Source organism: Physeter macrocephalus, chromosome 11, assembly GCF_002837175.3.
Source record: "Physeter macrocephalus isolate SW-GA chromosome 11, ASM283717v5, whole genome shotgun sequence".
Taxonomy (NCBI): Eukaryota; Metazoa; Chordata; class Mammalia; order Artiodactyla; family Physeteridae; genus Physeter; species Physeter macrocephalus.
In genome coordinates, this window is record NC_041224.1 from 72,115,234 (window position 1) to 72,134,440 (window position 19,207).

A 19,207-nucleotide genomic window follows, 5' to 3' on the forward strand; every position below is an offset into this window, starting at 1 on the left:
ATTTAAAAAAAAAACTAAAGAAATACAAAGTATTTAAATGCATAAACATAACAGTTTTCATTTGCAAAAATGAAAGCAAAGTCAAAAGACAAATGACAAACTAGGAAAAAATATCTGCCAATTTATTCAAGTGCTAATGTCCCTAATACAAATATAAAGTTTCTAAAACTCAAAATGACTGAGCAGCAAAATGAGCAGAACTATAAAAATTACTAATAGCTCTTAAGTACAAGAAAAGATGCCCAACCTCCCTCATTCATAATGAGAAAAACCAGAAATTATAACTACACTGAACTGCCATTTCTCAACTAACAGACAGGTAAAACAGCTGAGTTTAACAACACACTGGGGTTTGGGAAAATTGTAAGAAATGATATACTCATATATTACTGGTGGGAGTGCAAAATGTCACAATTCTGTGAAGGAGAATTTGGCAGTATTTAGCAAAATTACATATGTATCTACCATTTGGTTCAACAATCCCACTTTTAGCACCAATTCCCAATTTAATGATGTCTCTACATATGTATGGAATAATCCGTATGTAAGATGATTCACTGTGACATTCTCCTAACAGGGTTGGAAATAACCAACATGTCTGTCTACACAATATGACAGCATTCAGTCACACTTTTTTTTTTTTACTGCTGAAGTAAAAAACGTAATAGGACCCAGGGTCTCCTAACAAAACAGCCAAAATGTCCAGCATACAATCCAAAATCACCCATCAAACCAAGAACCAGGAAAATCACATGAAAGAAAGAGAATCAACCAATGTCGACACTGGGATGAATAAGATACTGGAATTAACTGACAAAGATTTTAATGAGGTCATCATAAAAATGATTCTACAAGCAATTACAAGTTCTGGTATTTCAAAACTGAAACATGAGAAACTCTCAGCAAAAGTTAGAAGTTATAATAAAAAAGAGCCAAATGGAAATTACAGAACTAAAAATCAGAGTAAGAGAAAAATACGAGATGGGCTCAATAGTAGAGTCAAGATGACCAAGGATAAAAATCTGAACAGGGCTTCCGGGGTGGCGCAGTGGTTGAGAGTCCGCCTGCCGATGCAGGGGTTGTGGGTTCGTGCCCCGGTCCGGGAGGACCCCGCATGCCGCGGAGCGGCTGGGCCCGTGAGCCATGGCCGCTGGGCCTGTGCGTCCGGAGCCTGCGCTCTGCAATGGGAGAGGCCACAGCAGTGAGAGGCCCGCGTACCGCAAAAAAAAAATTTTTTTAATCTGAACAAAAGAGAAAAAATAGACTGAAAAAAGATAAATAGAGCCTCAGGTACATGTGGAACAATGACAAATGACTGAACGTTGGTATCATTAGAGGCATAGAAAGAAAGGAAAAAGAGGGATTTCTCTGGTAGTCCAGTGGGTAAGACTCTGTACTCTCAATGCAGGGGGCCTGGGTTTGATCCCTGATCATAGAACTAGATCCCGCACGCATGTCGCAACTAAGAGTTCACAAGCCGCAACTAAAGATCCCACATCCACAATGAAGATCCCGCATGCCACAACTAAGAGTTGGTGCAGCCAAAATAAATAAATAAAGGAATTTTTTTTTTTTTTTAAGGAAAAACAGAGTGGTACTGAAAAAGTATTTCAAGAAATCATGGCTGAAAACATCCCATGTTTGGAAAAAGACACAAACCCAGACTTAAGAAGCTAAGAAACCCCAAATAGCACAGACAAAACTGTTCTTCAGAAATAAAGGGGAAGTCATCCTCAGGCAAAGGAAAACTAAAAGAATTTGTCATTAGCAGATCTCCCTTTGAAGACTAACTAAAGGAAGTGATAAAAGATGGACTCTGAGGCAAACAGAAGAAAGAATAGAAATAGCAGAAATACAGGTACATACAACAGTCTACCATCCTCCATGAATTTTATAAATCATATGTGATGACTGCTACAAAAATTATAACAGCATTAATATTCAAGACAACGATATTTAAAAGTGGGGTTTCCATACTTCATGGGAAGAGATTTTGATAGCAATATCACATATATATAATGTAATACCAACAGCAACCATGAAGAACACTATACTAAGCAACACACACAAAAAAAGAACACTAAAATCATGAAGAAATCCTTAAAAATGTTCAACTAAGTACCCCACAGAAGGCAAAAAGATATCAACAAGGAACCATAAAGAAGAAAGAAACAGAAAACAAATAAAATGGCAGACTTGAGCCCTAACATATCAATAATTACCTTGAAAACAAATGGCCTAAATATACCAATTAAAGGCAAAGATTGACAGACATGACTCAGCTATTTTTAAGAAACTCACTTCAAATTCAGCAACATAGATAGGTTGAAAGTAGAAAGACATAAAAAGATATATCATGCAAACAAAATGCAAAGCAATACAAAACGAGGAATGGTTATAGTCATATCAGATTCAGAGCAAAGAAAATCACAAGACATAAAGAGAGACCTTACATAATGATGGGGGTGGGGAGTCAAATTACAAGTATGGGATTAACAGATACAAACTACTATACATAAAATAGATAAGCAACAAGCATTTACTGTACAGCACAGGGAATTATACCCAATCTTATAATAACCTATAATGAAATATAATCTGCAAAGAAAAATCACTATGTTGTACACCTGAAACTAACACAACATTGCAATACTGCAAATCAACTATACTTCAAAAAAATTTTTTTTTCAAGCATTCACATATGATCTTAAGATATGTATCAAGTAGAAATTATGTTATAAAAGGTAGAAATAAAATTAAGACCTTAACTTAAAAAGTGATTTCTCCATAAGGAGGAGCACAAGATATCTTCAACTATTCTCAGGGAAACATTAAGATGTTACACAGTCATAACTATCTGTGATCAATAATATCACTAACAGAGATACTGCTGTGATAATACAAGTGAGGTTATCCTTTCTATCTCAACCCTTTTATGGGTCAGTCACCTTTGAACTTCAAGTAAATAGCAGAACCGTGGTTGCTAAAAGTAAAAAAGCTCACAACTGCTGCTAGAAATGAGCAAGGGTGTGCTAAATAGAGGAAATATCAGTAACCTCCCACAAACCAGAATGAAGAATAAAATAACAGAACAAAAGAAAATAACAGAACATGAAATATTATTTATTTCTAGATACAATTGATATTCATTATGGTTTTCACACACTTGAGTTTTAAGAGTAATAACCTTCAGAGACAACCTCCAGGAATGCCTTCCCACCTCATTCCACCAGTGACTGCAAAAAGGGCATCTTTGTCCCCTTAAACCCACCTTAGCAGGAGGAAGAAGCCTATGTCTTTCAGGACTGGACAGTAGTAAAGAAAAGAAGACAATAGCATTTGCTTGGAAGCAGTTAAGACTGGGAATCTCTGCTTCTTTCTGTGACAAATTGGAGTCTTCAGATGTACAATAACAATTCTAGCATGTACCTTGCCATGTTGTAAGGATTAAATCAAAGAATGTACCATTTCACACAAAAGATGCTTCATATAGTGTAGGTAAGTAACATTTCACAGAGTTCAAAAGAAAGGAGAAATACTCGGAAGTGATAGTTCTATTTTCCTCATCATGTAACTGGCAATAAGCACATTCTAACCAGAATTACTAGGAATATTAGATACTTTACACCCCCAATGCAGAAAAAAACATGCCACTTAACATAAAACACATCAGTCAGGAAATAATTAACAATAAGATTAACAATAAGAACTGGTGATTGATTATATTACAAATATATCTCCAATTTTATAGATTGAGAATTTGTGAGTTTGCGTATTTGGGAAGTAAAATCTGGAGACAAAGGTCTAAAGCATAAAGCACACACCCCTTTGGTGAATTAAATCTTCCTTTTAAGAATTAAGCACCTTACCTAATCACAACAGAGTCCCTGGTATAGCCACCGTCATATTCTGTAGTTTCTTCTAGTGCTTGGAAATCTAGATTCTGCAAATTCAAGAAAACATGTCTTAACATCTACACCACACCATTACAAACAATTAATCAACAGAAGATATTTTTGCAAACCCTTGCTTTCTTACCCGGCTTCCACATATAAGCAATTCAATTTCCTCTGGTCTGAATAAGTACTTTAAAGGAGACTCATTGGTCACCATATGAAAACCTCTCCGAAAAGCCTTGAACTGTTTTTCTACTGATTTATTGAGAATGTAGTCAGAATAGAGATTGACAAATTCCTGCAGAAAATATTAACCACAAGAGCATCTTATAATAGGCAGTACAACAAAACACGAGCTACAGGGCTGCACAAACTTTTTTGTTTTTATTTTCCCAAAGAAAAAACATTCAAGAATATTTTTTAAAATTCAAACTTTACACACACAAAGGAAAATACCTTTAACAATTTCACAGCTCTCTATTACAGTCAATATTGAACTGTAAAAAGGCCATGCACAAATAAGTTGATACAATTTTAAAGTTCTCTCAATTAGGTATGCAAACAAAGAGACATTTAAACCAGTTATACATCAATTTATAAAAGCTAACATTTTTAATAAAGTGCAATGTACTGGATATGTATAAGCAAACAAGGAAGTCTCATGTTTTCTATTCTAGAATATTTGGGGAGCTGCCTACTGTATCCAGTTCAACAAAAATATTGGTGTTTTAATTGATGCACAAGCTACTATACCAAATCATAAATGGAAAATATACTTTTGTATCCTAACTTAGTGAATATTTTATCATAAATTATATTAATATAAACACACTTACTAAAGGTTTTATATATATCATAATTTCCCTGTTATGTTCGGGGTTATTCCCCTCTGTTTCCAGATGCATACTTTTCTAGTCAACAGAAAACACAAAACTGATTTCTTTAAAGTATTCTTTAATACTTTTCAGATGTATACTTAAGGCACATATATATGTGTGAGTACATTAAATGCAATTATCATCTGTTTGGTTATAAGGACCTTAATTACAAGGTCCCTGTTTCCCTTCCCTCTACAGCTTAATATGAGAAACACCCCACTTCATGCTTTATACCACAGCCACACTGAGCCATTCACTACCTCCTATGCATGCCTTCTTTCTCTAAAAGGGGCTTAGTGCCCAACCATGTGCTCTCATACCAGCTTACAGCCAAAATTTAGGAAACTGTGGTTATTTCCTTTATAATAACTTGGTTACTTGATTTCTTGGGTCTCTGTGTGGATGATATTAGATACTCCTTTAAAAACTACAAGCATATATGATTTAAAATTCTGTTAATAAAGAGAAAAGACAAGGATGACATAAAAACATTTATTACCTTCCTGTTTTCATTTGTAATTGGAATTTTATCACCATTTTCCTTTAGATCATACATCATTGGATTACCAAAAAGATCCGTCTGAGATATCTGGAAAGTGATCATCATATCATCTTCCACATTCCCTTCATACTCCAGTAAGTCTTTTAAACTCTGATATAGAACCTAACAATCAGAAATGGAAAATTAAGGCTACCACAGAACTACAAAATACAACAATTTGTAACACTCTTCTTGGGAAAAGATTTAAAAAAAAAAAAAACCTTTATAACAATAAGAATTAAAGCATAGATAGTATTCCTGCCCCAATAGTTTATATGCAGAAACTAAAGAAAGACTGTCAGTCATTGGTGATGTCCCATTCTCTGCTGAGAAACCCCACACCAGCTACTTAGCAATGGATCTCACGCTGTGCTCTTATGAGAACCTTAGAGGTGTCTCAAGGTTAAAGAGCGGCTGTAGCCATCAGCCCCTTACTCAGTGCAGCTCTGATTTAACTGGGCAATTTCATGATTTCATTAAAAACAAACAAACAAAAAATTAAAAACACTTTCTTACAGAATCAATCTTTACAAAGCCAGCTTGCTGACAGCAATATGTAAAAAAGTCCCCCTTCGAGTTTTTAAGTGTTTATGGTACTTCAGACAGATTAAAGCAACTTTATCTTACTAGGTATAGATATTAACAAAGATTCCACATGAAAGCTTTAAAATTTTTATATAAATGAAACTCTATATTTGCTTTTAAATAAAATCCAAGAGAGAAGAAAAAACGACCAAAGACTTACAGGGTGAGAGTCTCCCAGGTCAAGAAAAGTTCCTTTTTTCCCCATTAGCTTCCTGTAGACAACCATGGGAAAATGTACATCCAGTATACAGTTATTGTAAATAGCCAGACCCAGTACTATGCCAATCAGAGTGAACTGACCCTCAGTTTCAAAAGAGGATGGATTAAACCAAAACAATTTTGTAGATTCATCATATGTGAACATACCTATAAGAAATGATTTTTTAAAATACATTATTCATTTTATTACAGACTGATGAACAAATATACATATAAAATATAAAAATATACAATAATTATACATGTAAGCTTATGTGCACTACGTATAGAAATATTTTTTCTCTTACATTAGCACTTGAGAAAACAAAGTTCAAATACATATGAATGTTATAAACTGTGGCAAATGGTAGCATATATTTTTAAGAAGCCAAAGAAATAAAGTAATAAGGCATTTTGGTGACATTTTCTAAGAAGTTAGGGAAAATGTTCATTAAATTCAAGTTCTCTAATCTTCTACTAACACAAATGAAAAGTTAATCTGCATTCACACTTTATCCACTAAATCACTGAAAAATAAATGCAAAAGGAAAAAAGGCTAATCATACTTTGAAAATGTTTCACTTATAAAAACATATTCAATCCATACATACTGTTTTAAAAAATAATTTTGAATTTCATTACAGAAAAGTCTGTGTTTTCCCCAAATTGCACAATGGTTCCATGAAGTTTTTCCAGCACCTTTCTAACAAAGAGGCCAAGTACTTTAACTCAGGTAAACTTGATAAACTTAGATTATGCCCAAAAGCCAAACCCATTTAATACACACATTAACTGTGAGCCAGTAAGTAAAACAAAAGTAATTTGTATTTGTAGTCTTCTTTCAGTTTCACATGGTCTTCACTATTTTAAATGCAAGCTTGGAAACCTTTTTGATATCACTCATTTAAAAACAGGAATCTGAATAGCCATTACCAAGGTAGATTTATCTCCTTCCCTTTAAAGAAATATCTAAGATAAAAGTTAAATGATATTTTATTGAATTAACAATTTCATTTTACTAAAATGTTTTTCACTTGCTACTCTGAAACTGAATGAAAATATTTTAAGAATTAGGTCTGGAAACGAGGTGGAAGTTCCAATAGAACAAACTTTAGAAATCAGTAGAGCATATAAATCAATTTATAAGTTTTTTAAAAGCTTTGAAAACGTTTCTTCATTTTCACATTCAGTTTAAGTTAAATATAAAGGGAAATTTAAAAGGTCCCCTTGATCATAAGAACATGAATTAAACTAAGACATTTTTCTAATGCAATTTAATGTTCATGAAATAACATTTTATAAATTATCCAATTCATACTTGAATTTCACAGTTTACATCCAACTTTTTTTACAGGCCTAAGTTACAACATCCACTGAAGTGCTTAAAAACTTCATTTAATTATAAATATGGTATTAACAGGGTCAGAACAGTTAAAAATAATTACAATTAATAACTTTGATGAAATATCACAAATGCATGTCCTTGGTCTCAAGGGCAATAAATTACAAATTAATGAGAATGTAAATTACACAGGTCACTACTCTCATCTTTCTGTGTGAAAGATAATAATATTAAAGTTCAAGGAGATACCATTTTGGGCACATTTATTTTCAGGTCCCTGGAAGAAAAGCTCCATAAAGGGTGGCTCTTCTAAAATATTCCTTTTTGATATTTCTATTATCATCATTTTAATTGTTTTACTATCAAGTGGAACTGTTGTTTAATGTATGTTTTTTCTTAAAAGTATTTCTGCATATAATGTACTTTATAGCTAATGTTTAACTTTTTTAGATACATCAGAACCTACAGCTAAAGTTTACCAAATTTATGAAGCTCATAAATTTTTTCTTTTCTATCTCAAAAAGGGCATGGTTCTATGTGTCTAGGTTTACTCTGAGTGAATTACATACAAAATGGCATAACTTTCTGATTAAAAAACATTAGCTAAAATACAAAGTCTTAACTTTTTTTCTTTTTTCTTTTTTGCGGTACACGGGCCTCTCACTGTTGTGGCCTCTCTCGTTGCGGAGCACAGGCTCCAGATGCGCAGGCTCAGCGGCCATAGCTCACGGGCCCAGCCGCTTCGTGGCATGTGGGATCTTCCCGGACCGGGGCACGAACTCATGTCCCCTGCATCGGCAGGCAGACTCTCAAGATTCAGAGCAAAGAAAATCACAAGACATAAAGAGAGACCTTACATAATGATGGGGGTGGGGAGTCAAATTACAAGTATGGGATTAACAGATACAAACTACTATACATAAAATAGATAAGCAACAAGCATTTACTGTACAGCACAGGGAATTATACCCAATCTTATAATAACCTATAATGAAATATAATCTGCAAAGAAAAATCACTATGTTGTACACCTGAAACTAACACAACATTGCAATACTGCAAATCAACTATACTTCAAAAAAATTTTTTTTTCAAGCATTCACATATGATCTTAAGATATGTATCAAGTAGAAATTATGTTATAAAAGGTAGAAATAAAATTAAGACCTTAACTTAAAAAGTGATTTCTCCATAAGGAGGAGCACAAGATATCTTCAACTATTCTCAGGGAAACATTAAGATGTTACACAGTCATAACTATCTGTGATCAATAATATCACTAACAGAGATACTGCTGTGATAATACAAGTGAGGTTATCCTTTCTATCTCAACCCTTTTATGGGTCAGTCACCTTTGAACTTCAAGTAAATAGCAGAACCGTGGTTGCTAAAAGTAAAAAAGCTCACAACTGCTGCTAGAAATGAGCAAGGGTGTGCTAAATAGAGGAAATATCAGTAACCTCCCACAAACCAGAATGAAGAATAAAATAACAGAACAAAAGAAAATAACAGAACATGAAATATTATTTATTTCTAGATACAATTGATATTCATTATGGTTTTCACACACTTGAGTTTTAAGAGTAATAACCTTCAGAGACAACCTCCAGGAATGCCTTCCCACCTCATTCCACCAGTGACTGCAAAAAGGGCATCTTTGTCCCCTTAAACCCACCTTAGCAGGAGGAAGAAGCCTATGTCTTTCAGGACTGGACAGTAGTAAAGAAAAGAAGACAATAGCATTTGCTTGGAAGCAGTTAAGACTGGGAATCTCTGCTTCTTTCTGTGACAAATTGGAGTCTTCAGATGTACAATAACAATTCTAGCATGTACCTTGCCATGTTGTAAGGATTAAATCAAAGAATGTACCATTTCACACAAAAGATGCTTCATATAGTGTAGGTAAGTAACATTTCACAGAGTTCAAAAGAAAGGAGAAATACTCGGAAGTGATAGTTCTATTTTCCTCATCATGTAACTGGCAATAAGCACATTCTAACCAGAATTACTAGGAATATTAGATACTTTACACCCCCAATGCAGAAAAAAACATGCCACTTAACATAAAACACATCAGTCAGGAAATAATTAACAATAAGATTAACAATAAGAACTGGTGATTGATTATATTACAAATATATCTCCAATTTTATAGATTGAGAATTTGTGAGTTTGCGTATTTGGGAAGTAAAATCTGGAGACAAAGGTCTAAAGCATAAAGCACACACCCCTTTGGTGAATTAAATCTTCCTTTTAAGAATTAAGCACCTTACCTAATCACAACAGAGTCCCTGGTATAGCCACCGTCATATTCTGTAGTTTCTTCTAGTGCTTGGAAATCTAGATTCTGCAAATTCAAGAAAACATGTCTTAACATCTACACCACACCATTACAAACAATTAATCAACAGAAGATATTTTTGCAAACCCTTGCTTTCTTACCCGGCTTCCACATATAAGCAATTCAATTTCCTCTGGTCTGAATAAGTACTTTAAAGGAGACTCATTGGTCACCATATGAAAACCTCTCCGAAAAGCCTTGAACTGTTTTTCTACTGATTTATTGAGAATGTAGTCAGAATAGAGATTGACAAATTCCTGCAGAAAATATTAACCACAAGAGCATCTTATAATAGGCAGTACAACAAAACACGAGCTACAGGGCTGCACAAACTTTTTTGTTTTTATTTTCCCAAAGAAAAAACATTCAAGAATATTTTTTAAAATTCAAACTTTACACACACAAAGGAAAATACCTTTAACAATTTCACAGCTCTCTATTACAGTCAATATTGAACTGTAAAAAGGCCATGCACAAATAAGTTGATACAATTTTAAAGTTCTCTCAATTAGGTATGCAAACAAAGAGACATTTAAACCAGTTATACATCAATTTATAAAAGCTAACATTTTTAATAAAGTGCAATGTACTGGATATGTATAAGCAAACAAGGAAGTCTCATGTTTTCTATTCTAGAATATTTGGGGAGCTGCCTACTGTATCCAGTTCAACAAAAATATTGGTGTTTTAATTGATGCACAAGCTACTATACCAAATCATAAATGGAAAATATACTTTTGTATCCTAACTTAGTGAATATTTTATCATAAATTATATTAATATAAACACACTTACTAAAGGTTTTATATATATCATAATTTCCCTGTTATGTTCGGGGTTATTCCCCTCTGTTTCCAGATGCATACTTTTCTAGTCAACAGAAAACACAAAACTGATTTCTTTAAAGTATTCTTTAATACTTTTCAGATGTATACTTAAGGCACATATATATGTGTGAGTACATTAAATGCAATTATCATCTGTTTGGTTATAAGGACCTTAATTACAAGGTCCCTGTTTCCCTTCCCTCTACAGCTTAATATGAGAAACACCCCACTTCATGCTTTATACCACAGCCACACTGAGCCATTCACTACCTCCTATGCATGCCTTCTTTCTCTAAAAGGGGCTTAGTGCCCAACCATGTGCTCTCATACCAGCTTACAGCCAAAATTTAGGAAACTGTGGTTATTTCCTTTATAATAACTTGGTTACTTGATTTCTTGGGTCTCTGTGTGGATGATATTAGATACTCCTTTAAAAACTACAAGCATATATGATTTAAAATTCTGTTAATAAAGAGAAAAGACAAGGATGACATAAAAACATTTATTACCTTCCTGTTTTCATTTGTAATTGGAATTTTATCACCATTTTCCTTTAGATCATACATCATTGGATTACCAAAAAGATCCGTCTGAGATATCTGGAAAGTGATCATCATATCATCTTCCACATTCCCTTCATACTCCAGTAAGTCTTTTAAACTCTGATATAGAACCTAACAATCAGAAATGGAAAATTAAGGCTACCACAGAACTACAAAATACAACAATTTGTAACACTCTTCTTGGGAAAAGATTTAAAAAAAAAAAAAACCTTTATAACAATAAGAATTAAAGCATAGATAGTATTCCTGCCCCAATAGTTTATATGCAGAAACTAAAGAAAGACTGTCAGTCATTGGTGATGTCCCATTCTCTGCTGAGAAACCCCACACCAGCTACTTAGCAATGGATCTCACGCTGTGCTCTTATGAGAACCTTAGAGGTGTCTCAAGGTTAAAGAGCGGCTGTAGCCATCAGCCCCTTACTCAGTGCAGCTCTGATTTAACTGGGCAATTTCATGATTTCATTAAAAACAAACAAACAAAAAATTAAAAACACTTTCTTACAGAATCAATCTTTACAAAGCCAGCTTGCTGACAGCAATATGTAAAAAAGTCCCCCTTCGAGTTTTTAAGTGTTTATGGTACTTCAGACAGATTAAAGCAACTTTATCTTACTAGGTATAGATATTAACAAAGATTCCACATGAAAGCTTTAAAATTTTTATATAAATGAAACTCTATATTTGCTTTTAAATAAAATCCAAGAGAGAAGAAAAAACGACCAAAGACTTACAGGGTGAGAGTCTCCCAGGTCAAGAAAAGTTCCTTTTTTCCCCATTAGCTTCCTGTAGACAACCATGGGAAAATGTACATCCAGTATACAGTTATTGTAAATAGCCAGACCCAGTACTATGCCAATCAGAGTGAACTGACCCTCAGTTTCAAAAGAGGATGGATTAAACCAAAACAATTTTGTAGATTCATCATATGTGAACATACCTATAAGAAATGATTTTTTAAAATACATTATTCATTTTATTACAGACTGATGAACAAATATACATATAAAATATAAAAATATACAATAATTATACATGTAAGCTTATGTGCACTACGTATAGAAATATTTTTTCTCTTACATTAGCACTTGAGAAAACAAAGTTCAAATACATATGAATGTTATAAACTGTGGCAAATGGTAGCATATATTTTTAAGAAGCCAAAGAAATAAAGTAATAAGGCATTTTGGTGACATTTTCTAAGAAGTTAGGGAAAATGTTCATTAAATTCAAGTTCTCTAATCTTCTACTAACACAAATGAAAAGTTAATCTGCATTCACACTTTATCCACTAAATCACTGAAAAATAAATGCAAAAGGAAAAAAGGCTAATCATACTTTGAAAATGTTTCACTTATAAAAACATATTCAATCCATACATACTGTTTTAAAAAATAATTTTGAATTTCATTACAGAAAAGTCTGTGTTTTCCCCAAATTGCACAATGGTTCCATGAAGTTTTTCCAGCACCTTTCTAACAAAGAGGCCAAGTACTTTAACTCAGGTAAACTTGATAAACTTAGATTATGCCCAAAAGCCAAACCCATTTAATACACACATTAACTGTGAGCCAGTAAGTAAAACAAAAGTAATTTGTATTTGTAGTCTTCTTTCAGTTTCACATGGTCTTCACTATTTTAAATGCAAGCTTGGAAACCTTTTTGATATCACTCATTTAAAAACAGGAATCTGAATAGCCATTACCAAGGTAGATTTATCTCCTTCCCTTTAAAGAAATATCTAAGATAAAAGTTAAATGATATTTTATTGAATTAACAATTTCATTTTACTAAAATGTTTTTCACTTGCTACTCTGAAACTGAATGAAAATATTTTAAGAATTAGGTCTGGAAACGAGGTGGAAGTTCCAATAGAACAAACTTTAGAAATCAGTAGAGCATATAAATCAATTTATAAGTTTTTTAAAAGCTTTGAAAACGTTTCTTCATTTTCACATTCAGTTTAAGTTAAATATAAAGGGAAATTTAAAAGGTCCCCTTGATCATAAGAACATGAATTAAACTAAGACATTTTTCTAATGCAATTTAATGTTCATGAAATAACATTTTATAAATTATCCAATTCATACTTGAATTTCACAGTTTACATCCAACTTTTTTTACAGGCCTAAGTTACAACATCCACTGAAGTGCTTAAAAACTTCATTTAATTATAAATATGGTATTAACAGGGTCAGAACAGTTAAAAATAATTACAATTAATAACTTTGATGAAATATCACAAATGCATGTCCTTGGTCTCAAGGGCAATAAATTACAAATTAATGAGAATGTAAATTACACAGGTCACTACTCTCATCTTTCTGTGTGAAAGATAATAATATTAAAGTTCAAGGAGATACCATTTTGGGCACATTTATTTTCAGGTCCCTGGAAGAAAAGCTCCATAAAGGGTGGCTCTTCTAAAATATTCCTTTTTGATATTTCTATTATCATCATTTTAATTGTTTTACTATCAAGTGGAACTGTTGTTTAATGTATGTTTTTTCTTAAAAGTATTTCTGCATATAATGTACTTTATAGCTAATGTTTAACTTTTTTAGATACATCAGAACCTACAGCTAAAGTTTACCAAATTTATGAAGCTCATAAATTTTTTCTTTTCTATCTCAAAAAGGGCATGGTTCTATGTGTCTAGGTTTACTCTGAGTGAATTACATACAAAATGGCATAACTTTCTGATTAAAAAACATTAGCTAAAATACAAAGTCTTAACTTTTTTTCTTTTTTCTTTTTTGCGGTACACGGGCCTCTCACTGTTGTGGCCTCTCTCGTTGCGGAGCACAGGCTCCAGATGCGCAGGCTCAGCGGCCATAGCTCACGGGCCCAGCCGCTTCGTGGCATGTGGGATCTTCCCGGACCGGGGCACGAACTCATGTCCCCTGCATCGGCAGGCAGACTCTCAACCACTGCGCCACCAGGGAAGCCCCAAAGTCTTAACTATTATATTTATGTCATGAACTCAAAATGTCTATTTTCATTTGCAAGTAGACTAAGAACAATTACAGAAAAGTCAATTCACTGTACACACTGAGAATCAATAGACTTTAACGGTTCAATTTTCAAAGCTTAAGGGAAATAATCTGTAGTACTCTCGGCCACATTCTTCACAATTATGATGGCAGCTTTTGAGAAATTCTTTTCCTATAACTGTCATGCATTAAATTTTAAAAGTAAGCAAACCCAGTAATCAAGTAGTTCTACTGTAGAAATTGAATCAGATCAGAATTATACAATAGTATATACCTAAGAAGCTGTTGTCTTTTTCCTGTTCTACTTTGCCAAGTTCGCCTATTACTTTGTCTATCAGTGAAACCCAAATTCTTCACTTTTAGACTGATATATTATAGATCAGTTTTTCCCAAACTGTGTTCAATGAAAACTCTCTGGGAAGCAAATACTATTAGATGCAGGATGGAAGAAGGGTTCTGGAGTTCAAAAAGTTTGGGAAAACATTACAATATTAAGCCCAAGAAATCTTGTAGCAAATAAACCAAATTAATTTGATATCAGCCAGTGTTTCCAAACTTTGAGCATGATACACTTGTGAGACATTCTCAACAGTCTTCAGACCATTATTCTATGAAACTCTTGTCTCAGAAATGCTATGGGTCGGACTTCCCTGGTGGTCCAGTGGTTAAAAATCCACCTTCCAGGGGCTTCCCTGGCGGCACAGTGGTTAAAAATCCACCTGTCAATGCAGGGGACATGGGTTCAATCCCTGGTCTGGGAAGATCCCACATGCCGCGGAGCAACTAAGCCCGTGTGCCACAACTACTGAGCCTGTACTCTAGAGCCCGCGAGCCACAACTACTGAGCCTGTGTGCCACAACTACTGAGCCCGCATGCTGCAACTACTGAAGCCCACGCACCTAGAGCCCGTGTTCCGCAACAAGAGAAGCCACCGTAATGAGAAGCCTGCGCACTGCAACAAAGAGTAGCCCCTGCTCGCCACAACTAGAGGAAAGCCCACGCGCAGCAACGAAGACCCAATGTGGCCAAAAAATAAAATATTTGTCTAAGTTATCTAAATAAGAACTTGAACAAATGAGTGATGCAGGATCAATCCCCAAAGTCCACAAATTCACAGTCATTATCTGTGACTCTAGGTAATCCATATCAAAATCTCCTTCTGTTGCTCTTCATACCTGAAAATATTTATAAACCTAGGTAAATAAATTCTTAATTCAAAAAGATATGACACCATGATCACATCACTAAAATATTTACCAATATCTGGATTGAAGATTTCCTCCACAACCAGCTGAAAAAATTCTTTGGAAACACCTCCCTCATCAACTCCTTGTTCTCCTTCAAATTCCACATACAACTGTTTCTTCAAGTCTGCAGGATTTTCCATAGCAATCATCTCTAGCTAGTGAGTGAAAAGATAAAGTGAAAAGGTGAATGCCAGTATTAGGATGAAAGAAAATAAAAATAAGGTGTAGGGGTAGGGAGCAAATAAAAGATAATGCTTTTGATATATTTCAAATGGAAACAGGAAGCAAACTGGTAAAAAGCCAGTGAAGGCAAAGATTCAGTCTCATAGATAATGGAAAAATAGGACAGAAGAAAAACCGGCATAGAATTCTAAAAGGGTTACTTTCTAGCTATTGATCTGTTACGAAATTAACATACAGAAGAAAATTAGAATTAGGTTTTCTGTTAATTATGTATATAACAAACCTGGGCAGTAAGATTAGGACATGGAAAAAAGTCAAGATAACAAAAATGCCTTAACTAACTACTCAAATTATTTCAGGAAAAACAACGGCGTATAGAAGTTTGACTTCAAAACTGTTCACTTGTAGTTCTTTATGTTTACTAGAATAGAAGCTCAATAATTATGTCTTAATATCTATTAAACCATAAATAAAAAATTTCAATTAAGAAAAAATACATTTAGGGAAGCAGTTTATGGTCTCCTAATAGCACCTTAGGTACAAATTACCATTTTAATGGATTAGAACATATTTTATATCCACTTTTTTTTGAAAGCAGATGAGACATATACTTGCTTATATCCTTACTCTTAACTTCTTACTAACAGTTATCAAACCCGTTTCAACATTTCTTCAACTATAAATCTTTACCAAATACTTTTTGTATCTATAGAATAATATGATTGCTGTCAGTTATTGAGATTAATCATAAAATCAACATTGTATTCTAATGTGAAATATTTATACTGCAATTTGTTGTCTTATGTGTCTGAAATTTACTAACAGCATGCCTGACTGATCATCCACCTTATTTGCTAAAGTGACTTTAAATCTGCCAAAACAGAATATATTTAAGGTGTTCAGGCTTTTGCAACTATTCCAACTGGAATCTTTAAAATGGTTTTGAGCAACGCAAACATCATCAGAGTACGTGTACTATAGTCAGTCCTAAAGTAATTAAGTAACAGCACTATTTCGTACATTCTAGTGTGTCTATAAAAAATAAAATAAAATCTCACAAATTTCATGATTCAGGTCAGTTGCCCTAGATCAATGTTTTTCAAGCTGCCAACTGCAATTCATTAGTGGGTAGTCCAATCCATTTAATGCAAACCAAATAAGGGAAAAAATCAGAATGCATTCCACATAGTACTGGCACCTACTGTTCTGTGAAACTTTTGCTTCAATTATATGTACAGGCAGATATGCACATGAGTACTGGAATGCTATGTAAAATATCTCTTACTAGGGGTTGCAATCAAAAACATTTGAACAAAGGCCAAAATGATCTCCTGTACATCTTCGACTTTTGGATTCTATGATTCTGTGAATTTAGAATCTTTAGCTTTAAGGAATGTCTATCCCGTGCAACAGTGGTATCTACCATTTGCAAAATCATTTTTATGCCAAGTTGTATTAAGATAATTTATTTTTAAGACAGTGTTGTTGTGGAAAGATTGAGTCAAATACTCTCTATTAATCCCAACTGTTCACTTAACATAATTTTTAACCTTTAAACTTTAGCAAGGAACTTAGCTGAGCCTGTTTCCTCATCTGCAAAGGGGGAAAAAAAAATAGGATGGTATTCTTCACATGCAAAGTTGTGAAGGCTTAATAAGAAAGAATGTATCAGAAAGAGTTCTAGAGTGGCTGATATTGTTAAGATAACACATCATATTGTTTTACCTTTTAAAACACCTCTGCTCTTTGAACAAAAAATTCTCAATTTGATTTTATAGCCTAGTCTCAAATTTTGAAAATAACTTAGGGGAAAAAAAATAGTTCCAGTTGGAAATCTGTTTCAAGTCACTGGCTATAAAGAATTCCAAGGACTAAGTCAGAATTATCATCTTAGCTCAAATGTGGTTTACCCATCAGGCCAATATCTCGTATTGCCATGAAACGCATTGCTAATTTCCTTCTCCCAGTTTCCACCTGCCTAGGTGTTATAGAAATGCACATCAATGTTTATGTACACCCTTACAACACAAAGACAAACCTGCTTCTATCAGGTACAGCTATTCCGAGGTGGAAAAAAATAATTATGTTATTTAATTATGCGTCCTGTATCTCTTCCTCACTAACATTCATAACTGAGAGATGACTCTGTGTCAATGTGACTGATACTTTTTAAAGGATTTGGTGTAGTTTCTAAAGGATTCAGAGGCCCCGTGTTCTAGTCTTAGCTCCACACAAGACATTTCATATCACAAGTGAAGCAAATTTATCTTCACTCTTAATAAAATATTACATGTCTGTCCATTCCACACCTTGAATGCCAAGAGAATTTAATGCAATATGTTGTATTATTATGATAATTATAAACAAGTCACTTTATCTCTTTTAGTTTCATCTGTAAAATGAGCATAAAAATATATCAGTAAGTTAATGTATGTGAAGCACAGATGAATTCCCTGCACAACAATTCTTTATAAATACTAGCTCTTATTTTTACTTTTATTTTATTGGCTCTCAAATTTTTTTCAGGCTTGGCTGAAAATTTAACGACTCAGCTGTAACGGAACAAAAATATTCCGGTATTAACAACAAAACAATATATAGCACTTAATGTGCCAGGACACTTTACACGTATCAACTCATTTAATTTTCATAAGAATCTTATCAGGTCGATAATATTATTAACCCTATTTTACAGATGCATACCCTGAAGTAGTGAGATTCATAAACTTGCTCAAGTCACTCAAGTAAATGGTAGAACAGAAATTCTAGTCCAGGCAGCAAGCTCTTTACTATGCTTTACTGCCTCTCTTCAATGACTAGCAACAATCTTTTTTAAAATATTGAGTGATTTTCATTGTTATGCTCTTCTGTATGTTTCAATCTTTTTTTTTTACAATAAATATATATTATTTTTAGAATCAGGATATATTCAAATGTAAATATTCGTAGAAAGAATGATTTGAAAAACAGACTGCAACTGAATTCCGTGGGTGAAAATTTCCATTATTTACTTTAGATTATCATTCTCAGATATACTACATGGTTCTATAAAATATGGTATAATTTATGACATCAGTAGCCTATCTTCTACAAAAATTACTTTTGTGGTAACAAACACATAACAAAATTTAGCAATAATTATTTTGACAAAGGCCATTACTAACGGACTGCATTTATTTTAATTTTTCTTAAAAACAAGCACTTCTAATTCACTGTTCAATTAGAGAAGACTTAAGAATTAAACAGTAAAGGTATATCACTTTATGTAATAGACACATACCATTTAAAACTGAATTTTTTAAATCAAAAGCTATCTTGAAGGCAGGAGAATATTTGGAAATTGGAAGAATATGTCAATGAACAGTCTGAAAAAGGAGAATTTGCAAGCATCCTTTAAATAAATTCATTTAGTACACACACCTGGATTTTTACACATAGGTTTTCTTTAAGTAGGGTACACTTCGTATTAATTTAATATGGAGACTGGCAAAAGACAGATGTCAAATGTATCCTGATTCATAGTCGAAAAAAAAATTCCTTAATGGTATGGATATTTAAGTAGAAGTAGTAGTATGCAGATAAAATAGACCTCTCTAATACTTAAGAATGCTTA

At 33.4% G+C, this 19,207-nt stretch overlaps 1 protein-coding gene across 9 annotated transcripts in view; it reads right to left on the reverse strand.

The window, feature by feature from the left end:
• The window catches only part of UBE3A (ubiquitin protein ligase E3A), a 103,888-nt gene that overhangs the window by 6,945 nt on the left and 77,736 nt on the right, over window positions 1-19,207 (reverse strand). For 8 of the 9 annotated variants that reach the window (XM_055088166.1, XM_024134491.3, XM_024134490.3 and 5 more), the window contains 5 exons: window positions 15,422-15,566; window positions 11,905-12,110; window positions 11,118-11,282; window positions 9,883-10,038; window positions 9,651-9,787 (listed from right to left, as the gene is read on the reverse strand). In XM_055088166.1, coding sequence (XP_054944141.1) covers window positions 9,710-9,787; window positions 9,883-10,038; window positions 11,118-11,282; window positions 11,905-12,110; window positions 15,422-15,566 — 750 coding nt within the window. In that variant the 3' untranslated portion in view covers window positions 9,651-9,709. Of the gene's footprint in view, window positions 1-9,650; window positions 9,788-9,882; window positions 10,039-11,117; window positions 11,283-11,904; window positions 12,111-15,421; window positions 15,567-19,207 lie in introns of those variants that run through there. The other variant, XM_007114887.4, reaches the window with a different exon arrangement.